Raw genomic sequence first — 20,082 nt, 5'->3', positions numbered from 1 at the left:
CATACAGCTAGGAATGTGGCCCTTGATGCAGAAAATACTAATAGTTTTCCAGAAGATTATTGCTTCAGTGAACTTAGAAAGCAAGAGCACTTTTTCACTATTGGTAGATTCAATTATAAAACTACTAAAAAGCTCGAATTTAAAAGTATAATAATATTCTCTTCCATAAAATACTCTCTTTTGAAAAGGGAATGTTTTTCACTGTTTTAGTTAATTTCAAATGTGATCATTTCCTTATAGGTCCAAGCAGGTGTCCCTATATTTAAAACAACATATATACCATAAGGAATAATATAGTGGCATGAGAGCTATGAAAAATGCTCAATACCGCAACTAAGCAAATCATTACAATTAAAATCATCTTTTTCTTGTTAGCGTTTTTTTTTTTAAAGCTGTTACTTAACATAAATTATAAAAAATAAAGTTTAATAAAATAGCAAGACTTTTAAATGAAATGACAATAGTCCATTCCAGCTACGATATTTCCTCTTAGATTCATGATTACTAAGAATGTACATTGGTGTGCTGTTTTTAATGATGCAAGTTGTCTTTACATACTGAGTCATTAAATCTCATAGCCTTTATCCCACAACTTCTATTTGTGGAAATCTCTCTTAAGAATTAATCCTAAATCCAGAAAAAAAGTTTAATTATTAAGATTGTCTTTAGTATAATGAAAAAGTGGGTCAACTTAAATACCCAATATTAGGGATGGTTAAATCAATTGTGATGAATTTGTTTGCTGGAATTTGTTACAGGACTGGTCATGATATAGGAAAAATGTCTACTTTATAATATTAAGCTATATTATGTGCTATATTTGTCATATAATTATACAATCTTAAAAAATCTATGCAAAAACTTATCTGGAAGAAATACTCTGGAAGATTACCTCTAGATTGTTGGTGAAGTTTTCCCTCTCAATTTTCTATCTTACCAAGTTTAGGGGCCCTCCCTGGTGGCACAGCATGTTAAAACACAGCACTACAAAACTGGCAGCTACTACTTAGGTGCAAGTTGGATCGCCACCCCGAGGTGATCCACATGGCGCGGCAGACCTCTCCTGTTTCACCCGCTGCTCCCCTCAACAATGTACTTTGTCAATCTGCCTGTTCTGCTCCCCACTCTGTCTCTGGTGAATCCTCTCACCAACCTGCACCTCTGGATTATACCCCAGTTCTGTATGCATGCATGCATGCATAAGTAAATCTTTACAACAACAACAAAATAAAGTTTAGGTAGTGAGTATGTATTTGTATGTTTAAAAGTAAGCACTTAATAATGTGATTTTTAACATATAACATAAGTAATTAACCCCCTCTCTCCATATCATTTAAAGAAACCATTTTTCATACATTTAATTTTGAAGCTGAAGAAAATTGTAACCAGAGCAGATAGTTTGGAGTGAATACAAATCTAAAATATTCATCACATTGATTTACCAGGATTTTAATCCTAAGGATAATATCAAGTGCTTTAATTTTGAAAACATAGATGAGGTTGTAATCTTTGAGGACAGTGATCATGATTTCTTCAGCTTTGCATAAACATCTACTAAGAACATAGACGATGTTAATAAATTACTGATGGAACACTAACCCAGAATATTGAAATGATAAGGGAAATCTTTTGAATTGACTGACAAACCACTATTTCTTTCTTTTCTGTCAAAAGTACATAATCACCTTTTACATTACCACTACTTTATGTCCATGTAGTTTGGCCCATCCCTGGGTTTTAGTTGATGGGCAAGATTCATTCAGTGGGATGTTTTTACTCAAACAAGATGCTCTTTTAGCTATGGATTGATAAACCAATAGCATGCATTTTGGAGCTTCAGGTGGTTATTACTGACTCCATACTGTAAAGTAAATGATAATGAAACTAGTATCAAAAAAGACAAAGATAAGAGATGAAGAAAATCAGTACATTGGAGACATCATTTCATCAGCTTCTTCAGAGTGCCTGAATCTAGGCTATCCCTGGACTTTTCAATTGCATGACCTAGCAAATTACTTTATCCTCAACAATTTTGTCTTGTTTGAAGTAGGTTTGTGAGCTGAATAGAGGTGAAATTATACAAAGATGTATGCTGACATTTCTTTTCATAAATCTGCCAACATGTTTGATAGTGAGAGTGATCATTTTATAAAAATTCATTAGCATTTCAGGCAAAAAGCCTTTAGAAATCATAATTATTAGCACCAATGAATTATTTTTAATTTTTGATGACCTATTAGACAAATAGAAGTCTGAGTGCAATGGAATTAAAGGGACTTTCCACAACATACATTGAACTCATGTGACCCAAGCTACCTTTGATAGCCAAGATTTTTTTTCACAAACTTCTACTATTCCACATTTAGGTTACCAGATAACTAACCCATGTGTTTTTTTGAACCTCCTGTAGTTTCTGTTATCCTGTTATGCATAGTAAACAGAGTGTCTTGTTACTGCTTCATCAATGTATGCAGCATCCCTACGCTGCCAGACTTTTAGAATACATTGGGTCCCCTGGTAGATAATAATTTTATCACACGTGGCTATTTTGAAGTCTTGAGCTTTCTTATAACCAGCACTTTTGGCAAACTGGCTGTGCACAAATATCCCTTATACAATTTGTTACTGTGTTTCCAAAAGACATTTTCTGAGATTCATAGGAAGTCATATTGTTTTGACATGCCTTGTGCTATAAAAACTAAAGAGCCACAAAGTTGTGAAGATCATAGGGTTTAAATCTTTATCTGAATGACCATAAACCACATATTTAAAAATAATTCTTCTACAGGAATCTCTGCATGAAGAACTCAGTGTTACTTATTGGTAATTTCTCTCTAAATTACTGGTATTTAATATTTGGCATGGAATCTCCTTTAACCATACAAAGTTAACTAGAAAGATAACAGTCTTTTTTTTTTTTTTTTGAAGATCCTGTCTGTGCTGAAAATCTGCTGTATATGGTGTCAGTGCTTACTACATGGATCCTGAAGTACTTCTTCAATGAATAAATCTGGCTGTGTATTTGAGAGAGGTGTTATAGAGGACCTGAGATTTGCAATAATTTTGTGTTTAGTTTATTTGAAGTTCAGTCCCTTTAACTTTTTATTATGTACTGAGGCAATTATATGATATATAACATGAATGGTGGCTATGAACCAGGTGCAATTCAAAGTGCTTTCTACATAACTTCACATTTATCCTCATAGTAACACAAATTAGTAGCTACTATTATTCCTATTTTATAGTGAAGACATTGAGGCACCAAAGGGTTAAGTGTTTAATCTATAGTTATACTGCTAGTAAATATTTAAGATTTGAATCCAGCAGTCCAACACCAGAAATAAATACTTTACCATGCTCTGTTATAAGCCATTCAGTTATGCTATGAATGCTAACTTAGACATAGATTAAAACAAACAAAATACAACAATCAAGCACATGAAAATGAAAACAAAAGAGGACTTGTTGAATAATCTGATTGCAGAAAACTGGGAGAGATAAGTTTTGTTTCAGTTAACTTGATTTTAAGTTGTAATTTCCTCATAATAATACAGCTTCCTAAAAGATACTTAGATTATTAAGTATCTTAATAATCTATGATTATTAAGCTATTATTTGGATTAGCTTTTATGCATGTTTTTTTTCTTAGCTTTTGAGAGAGATAATGGGTGAAGAAAACATGTAGCAACTAAACTAAAAGAAGTATTATGAATAAAATCAGTTTTCCATAACCATGGAGAATATTCTGGATATACTTGAACTTGCCAATAACTTGCATTTCCTCAAAAGAACAATTCATACTATTTTTTTCAGTATCATCTATTTGACTTTTAGCTAGAATTCTTTTCCATTTCATTGGAGAAGTTTATAATATAAGATGACATAATAATGACTTTACAAGGTAGAAAACACAGCTCTTTTCAAAGTTTGGAGAACTATAAAATTTGAAATCTTTTGAGTTTGAAATCTTTAAGCTACACACACACACACACAAATATCTCATATATGTGTGTATATATACATATTATGTGTATATATATATGTAATTACAGAACTAGACTAGACTTATCTTGTCTAAACATATCTCATACACACATATATGTTTATATATATATATTATGTGTGTGTGTATATGTAATTATAGAACTAGACCTAAACAGAGAACGAGATTTGGATCTGCATGTATACACACTTAGGTAATTATTCATATTTCTACATTTCCATTATTTTCATATCTACCAAAATGTCAAATCTAAAAAATACCTAATTAATTCTCTTTCATATTGAGAAATTAAATTCTGATGAAGGCACAAAATGTATTTATTGGCAGTAAACTACTTCAAGATATTTTTTTTCTTGTTCCAGGGGTTTTTATTTCCCAAATTGTCCTGAGCTCTAAGTACAAAGAAGCAGCTATAATAATATTCTTTCCACTTCTACATACAATAAGCAATCGTCCCCACCATCAAATAAGCAAAGAAAATCATCCTTTCTCAACAGCTTGGCTATTTACTTTACTTTCCATTCCACTTGACAGAGAAATGCAAGTAACAAGAGCAGGAAGAGTAATTCACACAGAAAAGTTTATAAAACAAATGGTTTAATAGTCATTTTACTTGACCACATTATGACTCTCATGAAAGTGGCCAGATGCCTGCAGTCTCTCAGAGTGATTAACTGTTATTGAGAGCTGCAGGTTCCAATTTCTTTCGATTGTATTTTACTAGTCTCAAAAGGACTGTTGTTCAGCAAACTAGAGTTCTGGCATACTTGGTCATCATTTTGTGATCCTTTTTATTATTTTGGCATATATTCATCACATATATCATCTCTTGTATGAAAGAGTGGTACTTTGGTGGCAGGATGAAAAGTGGTGGCAGACAGATCTGGGTTCAAATATTCATTTCTCCATTGTTTGTGGTTCCACAGGTAGAAAAGATGATTAACTTACTTTCTTGTAATTTCACCAACTCCTAAAAGGAGCCCTCAGTGAACTGTTGGGAGGATTCACTGAAATACTTGTCCCAAATTCTGATTCTTAGCAACGTCTAAGCAAATAGGATCTTTAGTTAACCTCGCTCTACTCCAAATTAAGTTATTAACATTACATTGCTTCCCCGACTTTCCTCACAGCTACTGTGTACAGTTGATATTGAATTCACTACGTTTTAACAGGAAAAAAAAAATGATGCTAAACCCATATTACAAAGGAAAATAGTATTTTAAAAACAGAATTCTTGTATTTGTACGTTAGGGTATTCTGCATAGATTACAGAAGTGATGGGAATGATGTAAGAAATCTGATTTCACAGCTCTCAGTCATTCTTGACTAAAGATACTCAAGGGAAAATAATATAATCTAACGCGTTTCAAAAATAATGCAGGAAGAAAATTATATCCAAGTTATTTCTTTATTCTTTGGCTTTTGGAAGGCCTCTATATTCTGATGAATGCCTGTGACATCTAGAAGATCAAACCGAGGATACGAATAAAACACGATGCACGCATGAAGCTGCTGCTTGCTCTGGAGTACCTGGGCCCTCTGGCAGAATGACAACGCTGAATGTGACAGACTACACCTAAGTGCGTAGATAGGGAGATAACTTGGATGGAAGTGATTACACATGTACACGTCCCCTGACCTGCCAATCACAGCTGAGGAAGCATCATTCCTTGCATGGAGTCTGTGCACAAGTTATGTTTGTACCCAGGGGCAAGATCGGTTAATAAGGCCGAGAAGGAGGGGAGGACGTGGGAGTGGGTAATAACTGGGAAGGCCTTCAGAGCTTCAACCTGGGGGGAAAGGGAGGAGGGCCCGGCATGGAGGGTGTTCCCTCCAGCTTCTGCCAATGTGCCAAGTGGTAGGTGAAATTTTGAAAGCTGCTGTGAGGAGGAGCTAGTGACTGGGTTTTGGGGTGTTTTGTACCCCACCCACCCCACTTGGAGGAAAACCTCTTTACATTCAGAGGTAATTGAATTGGAAGGAGGAAGACTGACCTGGGAAAAGGAGGAAAGCAATCCTCCTGCTGCTCCTCCTCTTATCCTTTATCATTTGCCTCCTGCTTTCCTCCAAACCAAGCTCACCTGCACTAAGGCAGCAGCAGAATACCCTGCCCAAGTGCCAGCTGGTGGGAATCTGCTTAACCACCTTCTGCATCCCACACTGCCTATTTCCAGGTACCATCCCTGACCACTGGGACTGCTTCTAATGGCTGTGGCCTCCGCTGCCCCAGGGAGCATCTTCTGCAAGCAACTCTTTTTCTCTCTTCTGGTGAGTAACAGCCAAAGGATTAGGGACTCGGCAGGTTACTACGTGCTTGCACCCTCCAGTTCAGGCTTGAAACCGAGCAGGGGTGGGGAGTGGAAGACAGAGAAGATGGACTAGGAAAACAAAACAGAAGTGAGAAAAATTCAAGGAAAGGATGAGAGATTTGTGACAGGGGACAGCAGGTGTTTCGCTCACTCCTTTGCCCACTGCCAGATCAGAGAATGTTTCAAGGAAATCCCTTGCTCAATCGTACTGTGCTGTTTTTCTAAGAAGTGGAACGGTCTCATTTCTCAGGCATTTGGCTCAGATTTCTGAGGTTTGCATTTGCTACTGGTTATTAAATAAACTATAGTTATTTAACACACTCAGTTACATTGAGTTACCAGACAAGGAAAGGATTCTGGGTGGAGTTGTGAATAATCCAGGGCTTTCTAAAGTTTACCCAGAAATAGCTAAGAAAAGGCATATCTTCGAAGTTCAACAAAGGGTTTAACCTGAGGGAAAAATAAGTTCATGGTTGTTGAAAGGCTATACTAACTTGGCTTCCACTTCAGTTTTTAGAAGATTTGTAACTGTGTACTCAGGTGCTATTTTTTTCTTTGATGGGGAGAGGGGACAGACAAGTTGCTCCAAATCTCAATCTGAAGTTTTAGAGCTGTGAAAATATTTTAAGAAAATATTTTATTGTATTTTCAGAATTCATCAAGTTTACTGTATGGGGATAAATATTTCCTTCTTATGAACAATATGCTATGTGGGGATGATGGTGTTGCTGGTCATATTTTCATCTTATAATTGCATCATCTTATAACCTTCACCTTATAACTGAGGGGGAAACTTTGGCACCATCTTGAATTAGAATTAGCTAGGCAAAATGTGATGTAAGCTTCATGCAGTTTTCTTTAATTTTTGGTCCCTTCTCTGCTCTACACAATATGCTTTGATTCATTTCCTGCCCATCCCTCCCTGCCCCCATACTGACGGAAAAGGTGTCACACCCCAGCTCATTCCAAATCACTAGGCCGAGAATTTAGCCTAAGACTGAATAGTACTGCTGGAGACCTCCATTGTCTCTGTCTACAGAGACAGAACCGATCAAGTGGGAGTTCTGGGACAGAAAGGAAAGAAAAAGAGGGTCGAAGTAGGAAAAATAATGATATGAAAATAATTTGTGTTATTGTTAATAACGTTTATTTAAATACACTTGCATATGCATAAGTATTTGCATATGTGTATATTACTATATTTCAAATTATAAAATACTCTTTCTACATTATTTAGCTAGACCATTAGTAATAGAATTCTTTATGGTTAGAAAGTTCTTTAGCTGTAACATATTGCATTCCTTGACATTAGGAATAAGCATAAAAAGTCAAATAAAAAATAATGTCTCATGTTCTACGAAGTGGTTATTTAAAGTAAAATGGATACAAATGTGACTTTTTAAGTTGCTGTTTTTGTCAGTATTTGCCTAACAGAGTTTTTATAAAATTACAAACTGTTTAAGCATACTGATGTTATATAGCCACTAGACTTGAGTTGGGAAAGAAGCACACACCCATATATAGATGATAATTCCTTTTACCTTCCTCTCAAATAATGGGTTCCTTAACTAGAAATATGTTTGCAGAGAAAAATTACACATAACGTTAACCTATTTATTTCTGGGAATCTAGCTCTACTTTCATATTTGAATAATCAAAGAGAAAAGTGCTTGATAAGTTGAAGAGGAAGACTAAACTTAGCAAATGTCAAGTAAAAGAAGCAAAATATATTTTGAACTTAGAGTTAAATTAGTAGCTTTTCTTTCATTTTTCCATCTGTTTTCTTTCTTTGAACTTCTTGAATTTCTAAAATAATAACTTTGCCTTGAATTTAATTGAAACCTTTAGTCCATTGAAGCCTATTCTATTTTTCTAAATGTAATTCTTTTTATACTGGTTTGTGATTTCAAACCTGTTTGGCTTTGAAGTTCATGCCAAGATAATCCAAGGAGTAATTTGAGAACAGTGAATATTTCTGAGTTCTTTCCCTGATGGTGTTAAAAAAAAAATTCTCAAATGTTTTTTAGACTTAGTCACCTGTACCCTCAAACTGTTTGAGACTGTGAAAATTATTTGTTACAAATGTGTGTCTATTATTTTAAGACATACAAGTTAAGTACTGTCTTCAGAATGGCACTTAAGAATAGTTTTTACATAGTAACCTCTATATGAAATCAGTGGTTAGATTTGATTTTAGGTTTTACTTTATTTCAAGAAATGACATTTTCTTGACTTGGTACAATATGTTTCAGGTTCTAAGAACTACTGTTTACTTAAAAATTTTCACTGATATTAACTGCGATGGTCCTAAAGTAATTTTTTTTTGCTTGTTTCCTTTTAAAATGAATATAAATAAGATATTAAGGAATAGAAGATTATTCCAGTCTAAAATTGACAGTATTTTATCAATAAGACAAACCTGTAATGTGAAACTCGTGATCAAGTGTAATTCTGATTTTTTTCTTTCTTTTGAGGTTTTAATATTATTTTGTGATGCTTGTCAGAAAATTTCTCTTCAAGTTCCTTCTCATCTTCAAGCTGACACACTTGTAGGAAAAGGTGAGAAGTGGCATTAAGAATTTCATTACCTTTACTGCTATATTTAGCTTTAGGCTGCTGCTGTAAATTAACAATAAAAGCCATATAGTAACTACTTGTCACTAAGTGAAATTCAATATAAAATGCAAGATGATTGGTTTCAGGTTGTGATTAGAAACAATTATATTACCAAGTTGGTTGTATATTTTCTTGCTAGCAAAATTAAGCAAGTGTCAGAGGGCTACTTTAGCTTAGTTTAAACAAAACAAGTCACCAAAACCAGAAACCCATTTTAAGTCATATTTACTACACTCTGCCAAAATTCTAAATTCAAAGTTATTTAATTGTTTAGCTATAGAACAAATGTGTCAAAATTAAATATCCCAAGAAAAAATGTGAGGCGATTACAATGAACCTCCCAAGAATTTATGTGACTTATTTCACAGGACAAATTGTGAAAATCAAACAGAATTATTATAAGTCTTAGAGTTACTGCTATCATAGGTTTGGTTGTTCTGAGTCCAAAAGTAACATTTCTTGATCACAATTTTCCATTGGCCTTGCATTTAGAAAAATACCCCTTGTGTATAAAGTGAAATCCTTTAAAAGATAGACAATGCTTTGTCCAGAGCTTTGAGGCTTTAAATTAGTTATTTTATTTGCTAAAAACATAGTAGTTCTATACTCTATAGATACATATTATATTCTATAAAGGAAATATTTTGATAACAACCACAATCTACATGAAGCTTTGGGTCTATTCCAGTTACTATAGAATGATTATTTGACAATTTCCTGGATATATTACTGAAGTGTAGACTACTTTTAATTTTTTTTTGAGGTTAATTTTAACTATCAAAGGACACTGCAAATAAATTAAAAATATGACATGGTACAATTTATAAAACCCATATAAAATTACAAATTTGTATCTTGTAAATAAAAAATAAAATTAAAATGGAAAAGTCAGCTCAGAGACAATGTGAAAATATTTTATATGTATTTACACATTAATTTATGATGCAAGTAATAGAAACTGAGTCCATTGATTAAATTATTTAATTTTCTGGCCCCCAAATTGTAGAAGAGCAGGTACTCAACAAATTTCAAATGTAACCCCTCCTTTCTTTTTTTCTTGCACTAACTCTCTGTTGCAATTCCTGTAAAACTTGTTTTGTTCTTGTTTCACCTTTCAAAAATGACTGTGAAATTTCCTCCCTCTAGTGAATCTGAAGGAGTGCCTCCAGTCGGTGGCCAGCCTAATCCAGTCAAGTGATCCAGCCTTCAGAATTCAGGAAGATGGCTCGATTTTTGCAACACGTGACCTCATTTTGTCTTCTGAAAGGAAGATTTTTTCTATTTCTACTTCAGACAGTCAGACACAGAATAACAAAGTGATAGAAGTGGAGCTGGTGGTGAGGAGAAAGGTACATTAGGCCAAGACCCTTTCACCTGCTTATAAATGTCCTTCATTTCATACACTTGTATGTTAAAACCACTGTAGGTCTATTCCATTGGTAATTAACATGCGTAAAAATATGTAATGTATGTAAAAGCTGGACCCTGTTAAGCAGTGATAGAGCTATTCACAAAATGGTATTAAAATGATAAACTCTACAAGCAGGGAGCAAAGTCAAAATAGCAAAGGTTTCATAGTGTTTTGAGGTGTGGCAATTAGGACCAACCTGAAGAACAAGCAGGGCGGGGCCAAACCTCAGTGAAAATTGGCACAGGCTGGGCGGTATAGCCTCCACCCTGACTGGCTCTCTCCCAAGTGACTATGATTTTGAATCTCTTTGAGGAGAAGAAACTGTCTAAAGTTAACTCTTAATCAAAATTCCATGTGGTCCCTCTCTTCAAAAAATGGAGAATCTTGTAGGGAGTAGTGGTGTTCAAGGAGTGAAAGGGAAAAGGTAACAGGAATTCACATAAATCTCATTTTAAGCAAACTCTGCAAGTAGGTTTGGTTTGTAAAATAGTTTATAAGGAATTCAATTTAGAAGGGACTTTCCCAGATAAATTCCTGTTGATTACAAGAACTCATCAGTGCCCTCCCTGGTGGCACAATGGGTTAATTCACAGTACTATGAAACTATCTACAACACAAGTTTGATCTCTTGGCCAGGGAGGTGACCCACATGGCACAGCAGACATCTATTGTCTTGCCCACTGCTCCCCTCAGCAGTATATTTTGATCAATCCACCTATCCTGTTCCCATTCTGTCTCTGGTGAATCCTCTCACCCCTCACACCTCTGGTTTTTACCCTGGTTCTTGCATGCATAAATAAATCTTTAAAAAAATATATAATGAGAACTCATCAAATTTTGGACATGCTTAAGACTCAAATTGAAAAGAATCTTCACAGCTCATAACATAAAGCATATATAAACAAATGCTGACCTGTGTCGTCATATAAATAAGTAAGTCTTGGAAGTGTAGTAAGTGTTTTAGCAAATTTTAGTTGTGCCATTCTTGATAAATATTAGTTAATGGATCACCAAATTTTAGGGGTCAATACTTTCAAAAAGGCATCCTTCACAAATTCCCTGTAAGAGTTCTGATTTTTTAAATTTATTTATTTATGCTTACAGAACTACGGTACAGGCCAGGGGTACAGGGACAGTGAGAGGTTCAATCAGAGAGAGAGCAGGCAGCAGAACAGGAAGATTGATGAAGTACACTGCTGAGGGGAGCAGCAGGTGGGTCAGGAGAGGTCTGCTGCGCCATGTGGTCACCTCCAGGGGTCGGGGATGGAACTTGCACTGAAGTGGCTGTGGCTAGCTTGCAGTGCTGCGTCCTAACCCACTGCACCACCAGGGAGAGCCCACGACTTTGTTCTATATACCATTACTTTCTTCATGTTGGAGTGTATGTGTGTGTGTATACATATGTGTGTGTATGTGTGAGAATTCAGTTTTTTGAATAATAGACAATGTATGTCTTCATCTCTCATCACATGCAGTTTCGTGAGAAAAGACAAACCAGACAAGAGCTGAAAAGCCTGAGGCGCAGCAAGAGACGGTGGGCCCCTATTCCGTGTTCACTGATGGAGAACTCCTTGGGTCCTTTTCCACAACATGTCCAGCAGGTACATTTCACCTCATCTGACTTCTTGGTTGTTTTTTAATACTTTCCTTTTGGATTGCACAGTATAGTGGACCAGGGTTCTATCCTGTTTAGCATCACCAATTTGCCAGAACTAAGTTTAAGGAGGAGTCTATATCACTTTCTTCAAGAAATTATATTTAGCATTTAGAAAAATGTTTCATATTTTGTTTCTGAGTTCTTAGGTCACATCCAGGTTTTCCTGAATGTACTAACACACATTGATATTCATATACAGAGGTCATACTTAAGGATTTTGCATAATTCAACTCTCTTTAACTAGCACTTATCTTCACAAGATAAGCCAGGTATTTCTGTTTACCAAAAAGGTGGGTTCACTGCCATATAGCTGGAGTGTAAACATAAGTCAACTTTGAAATCATACAATTCTTGAAGAATTAATTGTGGAAAGAAAGTTGCACTTTTTTATTTCACATTTTAAGACAGAATCTTCCACAACACATAATTCAGAATCCTCCTATTACTATACTTTATATAGGCAAGAGAATAAATGAATAGGAATTGGAAAGGCACATCTTGCTTCATGAATTTTCAATAAATATGTAGCTAGTTAAAAATAATTTGGTATCAAATAGGTTACAGAGTTTGTGACTTTTCACTCTAGTTTGTAAATAAAAAGTTGTAAAATAATGGGTGTTGATCTGTAGGAGAAGAGTCTAGATGAGCTGGAAAAAGAGCAAGTATCTTAAAAAAAATCTGACTATCAGAAAGAATTGATTGGAAATAATGATTTTACTAAAATTTTTCTGAATTTTATAGGTCCAATCTGATTCTGCACAGAATTACACCATCTTTTACTCCATAAGTGGGCCAGGAGTGGACAAAGAGCCCTTCAATTTGTTCTTTATAGATAAAGACACAGGGGATATCTTTTGTACAAGAAGTATAGACCGTGAGCAATATGCAGAGTTTCCGGTAAGATTATTGGATGATTTATTTAGAATTATATATTTGTCACTACTGCTTTAATATTTTTCATGCTACTTTCTTACATAGTAGAAGAATCATTGATTTGACTTAATATTTTAAATACTGTTTATGTGGAATATGAGCTTCAACTTCCTATTGGTGCCAGGGATGAAGAAAGAATAACCATCAGGTGGGAGGGTATAGACTGTATAATGATAGAACCTTAAAGAACAGGTTTGGATCTTTTAAATGAATAAATTGAAAATGTAATGGGAATAGGATATTCATTGTTTCAAAGTAGCTCTCCATAAAGCACTTTTAATTTTGAAAAAGGCAAACATATATACATTCATTATGAAAAAACCTCACAGATATCGTCATTTAAAACCCAGCAATAAGTTAACCCCATGAATAGGGAGATGAATAAAAATTTGGGGTCACCTGATAGCATTTAATGAAAAGAACATATCACTTCTACTATCTTCCTGGCAAAGTTACATTCCCTAAATCTAATCATGGGGAAACAAAGAAAATCTTGGAGATACTAAAAAAATAAGTGACCTGTAGTCTTCATAAGTATCAAAGTTTTGAAAGTCCAGGAAGAGCTGAAGCAGCGTTTCTGGCTCGGTGAATCTAAGGAGTTATGATAACTGAATGGAACTGGTAGTTCAGCACTGGAGTCTGCAAAGACATCGTTCATACAACTGGCAAAACCTGAATGGTATCTGAGGACAGATGTTAATTTTCTGATTTTGATGATTATGCTGTGGTTATGTGCCAGTGTGGAAAGAACAGGTCTTGACCTGTAGAATTCTGGGACTACAAAATGAATTTTGTTGAGCATGAAGGTAGGGACCTGAATTACATAACTCAGTCTGATTATCTTCAATCCTGATTATTATAAATCACATGAGAATTTTTCAAATTAAATAATGATACTCAAGCCCACTTCCAGAAATTCTCACCTAAGTGTTCTAGGGTGGGTTCTGGGCAACTGAAAATTTGAACTTATCTGCAGTGATTTTGAATGTGTCCTAGGCCGAAGATAACACTGCTCTCATCTTTTGTTTAAAAGTACTTTTTTCCTTTCTTTCCCTCTCATAGCCTTTCAATGATGATTGTGAGTGTTATTTTATTTCTTTAGTAGTCAGGATGTTAACCTATTCATCTTATTCTCTCTAACCTTATCCAAAGAAAAATTTTAACTCTTCTGAAAATTAAATATTTTTGTTATTTCAAAGTCTACATATCTTCTTAGTGTTCTGATATTGAATTATACCTAAAAGAGAAATCACAGTGAATGATATGGATATCTCCACAGATATCCAAAGATGAGTAGGGATTGGTAGCCACATAAAGGCAATTATGAAAGACATTAACAATTGTGGAGGAGGGAAGAGGAGTGGATAGCTAACTCTTTTTAGGTAGACTGTTTAAAAAACAAAAATAAGAACAATAAAAACTGGCTGGAGAGTTGTTTGAAACTGAGGAAGAGTGTGAAATATGTTACTAGAGTGGTAAGTAAAGACCAGGAGGTGAGAGACCTCTTGCTGAGGTTCTTAGCCTAAGGATGTCACAGTTATATAAGGCAGAAACATTTTCCTTCCATATTCTGTTTATTCAAATAAAGTAGGTTTACATGTTTGTATCTGGCCAAGGGTTACATAAAAGTTCAAACCTCTAGGAATGTATACACCCACACTTTGCCCCCACCAGTACCCCAACAATCCTCCACCATATTCCATAAGATAGAAATTTTTGAAATAAAGTAAAGGTATATATTCTAGGGATTTCATAATTAAAGAAAAGGATTGAATTAGAATAATGTATTTTCTTTATACCTTTATGTTCCCATCCAGAATCTATAGCATATATATTCTCTACTCATAAAAATATCAAATTGTTACTTTAGAAAATACCTTATATAGCCCTTCTAGGAGAGGCATGGTAAGCACTATCGCAAACATTTCGATCTTTCTTTCAAGAAGCCAGACAGATGAATTGACACAGGTTGGCAAACATCCAACCTATACAAATGGTGCACAGGTGATGTTTTGCTTCTTAATACAAAAACACCTGTGTATATAAATATGTAAATTTTCTGCTACTTTTATGACTCCTTCACAAGAAGAACAGGTTTAATATCAGCAGTCAGTCTTGTGTGGAAATAAAAATGGCTTCTGTACAATGCTGTGATGTACATTTCATTTCTTCTATAATAGCCTACTTGTGGATTTTTGAGACTTTCAGTTGTTTTTCACTGGTCAGTTTGCTGTCTCTCTTGACTTTTTACTGGGATCATTGTGAGAGGGAAGGGGGAAGAATTAAAATGTTACTGCACTAGTTTTGACATCTTTTTTTAAAGATTTATTTATTTATTTGTACATACAGAACTGGGGTACAGGCCAGAGGCTCAGGGGTGGCAAGAGGCTTCACCAGAGACAGAGTGGGGAGCAGAACAGGGAGATCGATGAAGTACACTGCTGAGGGGAGCAGCGGGCGGGTCAGGAGAGGTCTGCCATGCCATGTGGTCACCTCCGGGGCAGGCGGGAATGGAACTCATGCGGAAGTGGCTTTAGCTTCTCAGTACAGTGCTTTAACCCGCTGCGCCACCAGGGAGGGCCAGTTTTGACATCTTTTAAAGACAAAGAAATAAAATAATTTGGAATGTATGCTCAGAATGGTATTTTTAAATAATTTTCCCTTTGGAGTTATCCTTGCTTCTCTAGTTCACATTAACAAGATTGAATTGACATTAAGAAACCCCCTTGGGATCAGCAAAATCCACTAAGGGAATGTAATGATGAGGGTAAAACAGATGCAAGCTATAAAATCCCTTAAGGCAATATGGAATAGAAACCTCCTCTGTCAAAGCAGAGGTTAAAGCATTTTCTTTGCTTTTCTCTCAAACCAATTTTGGTGATGATGTACCTTGTGAATTGCATATGGATGAGTTACTTTCATATTCCACTCCTGAGTTCAGAATTTATCAAGAAATAAGACCCAGGGATCAGGCTGATGAAGATCAAAGTATAAGTTTTACTGTTGGAAAAAAAAAAAAAATCTGGGGCTTGTTGGGGGGGGGGGATGCGGGAATGCAAATAAGAAAACAGAGAGAACATCATGTTTTTTAAAAACTCCCATTCCAGAGACTGAAGTAGAAATTCCTTCTCCTCCAGGTTAGCATGAACCATGAAAGAGAAATGTTGATGTTTAACACCACAGTGAAGATTTGTAGTTACCATAGGATGGACAGGGAGATCTGATTAGGGTATATTATATTTTAAAATGTGCTTTATGAAAATGAATCTGACTTCTGAATGTTATAGATTAGAAAAGATCACAACAACTGCAGGAAAATTAGAAGGATAGAATATAAGATTTATTTGGAGCCACATGAAGGTGGTGGCATTGGGAATAGAAAAGAGAAAATGGGTAATAAAGACATAGAAATGTCACAGTCTCTAGAATCTGGCATTTATTGAAACTACAGAAAGAGTGTGAGGAGTTCCATACCTGGAGTTTCATCCTGGCTTACCTTGGAAGATGGGGCAGTAGGGAAATCACAAAGAATTTGTTTTGAAGACCTATGGATAAGTTAATACAGAGTTTACTTTGGGCAGGTTTTGTTGGTCTTGTCAGTGACTAAAATCTGGTTAACCCAACAACTACATATTGAACATTTACTATGCATGAACCACACTGAGAGGAATACAGAAATGATTTGAAGTAATTAGCAGGAAAAGGCATTAAATTCTGGTGTTGAGGTCAGTATATCATTTTGAGATGGAGTTTAGAATGTGAATATGATTTTATTAGAATTTTTATTACAAAAGAAATGTATGCTTATGGTAGACAAATATGCAGATATATAAGGAAAAGAACCCACCATTGAATGAGCTGGTAAGAGATAATTGATGTGTTTGTAGATACAGACCTCTAAGTAAATACATCATATATTTATAAACCTAAAGATATACATGTTATGAGCCTAACTGAGGAAGTCTAGGTGCATCCCAACAAGTAGACCAACATGCAGTTAATTCCGAGATGGTGTTGTCTCATGCACTGAGGCGCTTGGAACTCAGTGAAAGAATGGGAACACAGAAAATGCCCCAAAGACATAGGGGAGGCATAGACTGACTGTGCAAATACATGTACCTAATGTCTTAGTTCTCAGTTACAAAAAGTTTTGTGGATGATTTTTAAAACATTATTTCTTTTCCCAAATGCTAGAGTTAATTATATGCAAAATGTGTTATTGGAGACCAATGGATGGTGTTTGTTACCTTTCAGCTATATGCTTATGCAACAACTGCAGATGGCTATGCTCCAGAATACCCACTTCCTTTGCTATTTAAAGTTGAAGATGATAATGACAATGCCCCTTATTTTGAAAGCAAAGTGACTCTCTTCAGTGTGCCTGAAAATTGCAGATCTGGTAAGTTCACATTTTGGGAAGACACTGATTTTTCTACCATTTTGCTACCATCACTGTGTTAAACACAAATATGTAAAACATTCCAAATGCTTGACAAAATTTTGGAAGATGTGTAGGAGCTTATAGAGCTTATAAGAACATACATTTTACAGAGGCAAAGCTTTTTTTTTTTTTTTTAAAGATTTATTTATTTGTTCATACAGAACTGGGGTACAGGCCAGAGGCTCAGGGGTGGCTTGAGGCTTCACCAGAGACAGAGTGGGGAACAGAACAGGGAGATCAATGAAGTACACTGCTGAGGGGAGCAGCAGGCGTGTCAGGAGAGGTCTGCCACGCCATGTGGTCACCTCCGGGGCAGGCGGGAATCGAACTCATGCGGAAGTGGCTTTAACTTCTCAGTGCTGTGCTTTAACCCACTGTGCCACCAGGGAGGGCTGAGGCAAACCTTTTTATGCTTATTTTACTATGCACATATCAAAAGCAGTTAGATAAGATAAGAAAGATGTAGTGATATATATAATCTAATAATTTAATTAATTTTACAATTTAACTGCTCCACAGAGAATATGAATTTATGGCAAAAATGCTATTTATATTTATTATTTTGTCTATGGGAATGTGTGTCACAGATATGTTGAAAATGCAAGCAATCATTTGACTCTTTGTAAACTTGCAGCACATTTCAGAAAGCCAGAAATCATGGCCTGGTAATACTGATCTGTCTTTTGACAAAATAAACATTGCTTTTCTGGGGAATAGCCCAAACTAAGGGAGTTAAAATGGTTTTATCTTATGGGCAGCCAAGAATATGACGTAAGCATAACAAAGACCATAGCCAGGCTATTGAGTTTATTAAGAAAACAGACAAGATGTATTATATATTATGCCTCCTTCTTTCACTCGTCTTTGTGTGTCTATGTTTATGATTGTTCTCATACAGTAAGTGGCTTGCAGAAAGAACATTTCTTAGGCCATTTAGCAATATTTCCAGCTCTTAACACTTGTCCAAATGATACTCAGACTGGTGCATAATGTTTGTCTATTACATATAAAATAATTACTTTCATATATTAACAATTTTGCACATTTATTAAAATTAAAAAAGTGTAAAGTCTTTATTATCAGCTGATAAGCTCTGCCACTCCTCTAAATACCATTTTTAAGTTGGTTTATAAGGACACAAAATATAAAAAGCCCTGTCCAAAAATGGCTTAGGAACTGGGGTTCTGAGTTTCAGAGAAGGAATTGAGAATCACCGTTATCAAAGGAGGATTGCATGTTCTCATAGGTGGAGAATAGAAATCATGTTCTTCTCAGTAACCTCCTAGCTGAAGTTTCCAAGCAATTGAAGCTTGGAGTTTGGTGAGAATTTAGAAATTCCTTCATTTGGCTTTAAAATGAAACTGCAGTGGTTTAGGTAGAATATGCTAGCTCAATGCCTTGGCTTTATTTGTGTGTGTAATTCAGTTATTTTATAATTTTGTTGACAATACTGGATTTTTCTAAACAGGAACTTCTGTGGGACAAGTGACTGCCATAGACCTTGATGAACCTGACACGCTACATACTCGTCTGAAATTTAAAATCTTACAGCAAATCCCAGACCATCCAAAGCAATTCTCCATACATCCAGATACAGGTGTCATCACCACATCTACACCTTTACTGGATAGAGAAGTAATGAACTGATTAATTCATTTCCACTCCCTCAACTGTATTTCAACAAGTAATGAACATTCAAAGTAGCTATTATAGGATCCCCGAGGCCACCATTCTACACTAGCTTTGTACAGCCTTTGGGGTTAGGCCTCCCCTTCAGACTTCCTTTGTCCCCACAGAGATTTTGGAAAAGTACAGGCATTACATATGGTCTCATTTGAGATCATTAACCTAATTTGATATGTGAATGCTAAAATAGCTTTAAATTTTGAAATGTTTTACACATATCAAACTTTTCATTGTACTGACTAATCTCTTGTTTAATATTTGCATTTATGATGGCATTTGTTGAAAAAGAAATAAAAAAAGAATGTTCTGAAATAATCAGAGCCTGAGCAATGGCTGTGAGAACTGCCTGTTACAGTAAGTAGAAATATTCATTGATGTACCTTTTTCTTTTTTTCAGAAATGTGATACTTACCAATTAATAATGGAAGTGCGAGACATGGGTGGCCAACCTTTTGGTTTATTTAATACAGGAACAATTACTATTTCACTAGAAGATGAAAATGACAATTCACCATATTTTACAGAAACATCTGTGAGTAGATCTTCAGGATAATTTGTCTAGATTCATTTACTCCTTCTAAAATGTAGCCTGTAGTTTGGTAGCTCTGTGAAATTATGTATTTTAATTTTCATAGTTACAAGTAACATGCTCAGAAAGACATGACCTCTGTAAAAATAATTGAAGTTCTAGTTATTTCTAGGGCTGTAACTTCTCTATTGACTGTCTAAGAACTTCTTAATCCTTGAAACATTCCATGTATGTTTTCTTGTATTCCAAACTCTGGGACCACATAATTGGAGTTAAACTTGTTTTATAAAGTGAAAGAGAAGACACCCTCTCTTTGGTATCCTTTATATCTCTAATTTTGAAGATGAAAAGAAGACTGGTTTCATATCCTTTGCTCAACTCCCTTGCTGGGGAATCAGCAGCACTGGCTGGTTCTAATATACAGGCTTTTCCTGTCTCTTGGATGAACAATTTTCCTGTAGGTAGTACAAAATACAAAAGATGCATTAGGTTTGAGA

The 20,082-nt window shown here is 35.3% G+C and overlaps 1 protein-coding gene across 2 annotated transcripts in view; it reads left to right on the top strand.

Annotated features, from left to right (window-relative positions):
* Positions 1-6,208: 6,208 nt before the first annotated feature.
* Positions 6,209-20,082, top strand: part of DSC1 (desmocollin 1) — a 27,516-nt gene continuing 13,642 nt past the window's right edge. The window contains exons 1-9 of one of the 2 annotated variants that reach the window (XM_004683808.1): positions 6,209-6,271; positions 8,787-8,871; positions 10,075-10,277; positions 10,658-10,669; positions 11,824-11,940; positions 12,738-12,893; positions 17,184-17,328; positions 18,839-19,005; positions 19,454-19,588. In XM_004683808.1, coding sequence (XP_004683865.1) covers positions 6,209-6,271; positions 8,787-8,871; positions 10,075-10,277; positions 10,658-10,669; positions 11,824-11,940; positions 12,738-12,893; positions 17,184-17,328; positions 18,839-19,005; positions 19,454-19,588 — 1,083 coding nt within the window. Of the gene's footprint in view, positions 6,272-8,786; positions 8,872-10,074; positions 10,278-10,657; positions 10,670-11,814; positions 11,941-12,737; positions 12,894-17,183; positions 17,329-18,838; positions 19,006-19,453; positions 19,589-20,082 lie in introns of both variants that reach the window. The other variant, XM_012725813.1, reaches the window with a different exon arrangement.

This window comes from Condylura cristata, unplaced genomic scaffold (genome assembly GCF_000260355.1).
Source record: "Condylura cristata isolate star-nosed mole 26May11 unplaced genomic scaffold, ConCri1.0 scaffold00016, whole genome shotgun sequence".
Classification (NCBI taxonomy): Eukaryota; Metazoa; Chordata; class Mammalia; order Eulipotyphla; family Talpidae; genus Condylura; species Condylura cristata.
Note: the sequence above shows the minus strand (reverse complement) of the source record. Positions and strands in the feature narration are given on the sequence as shown.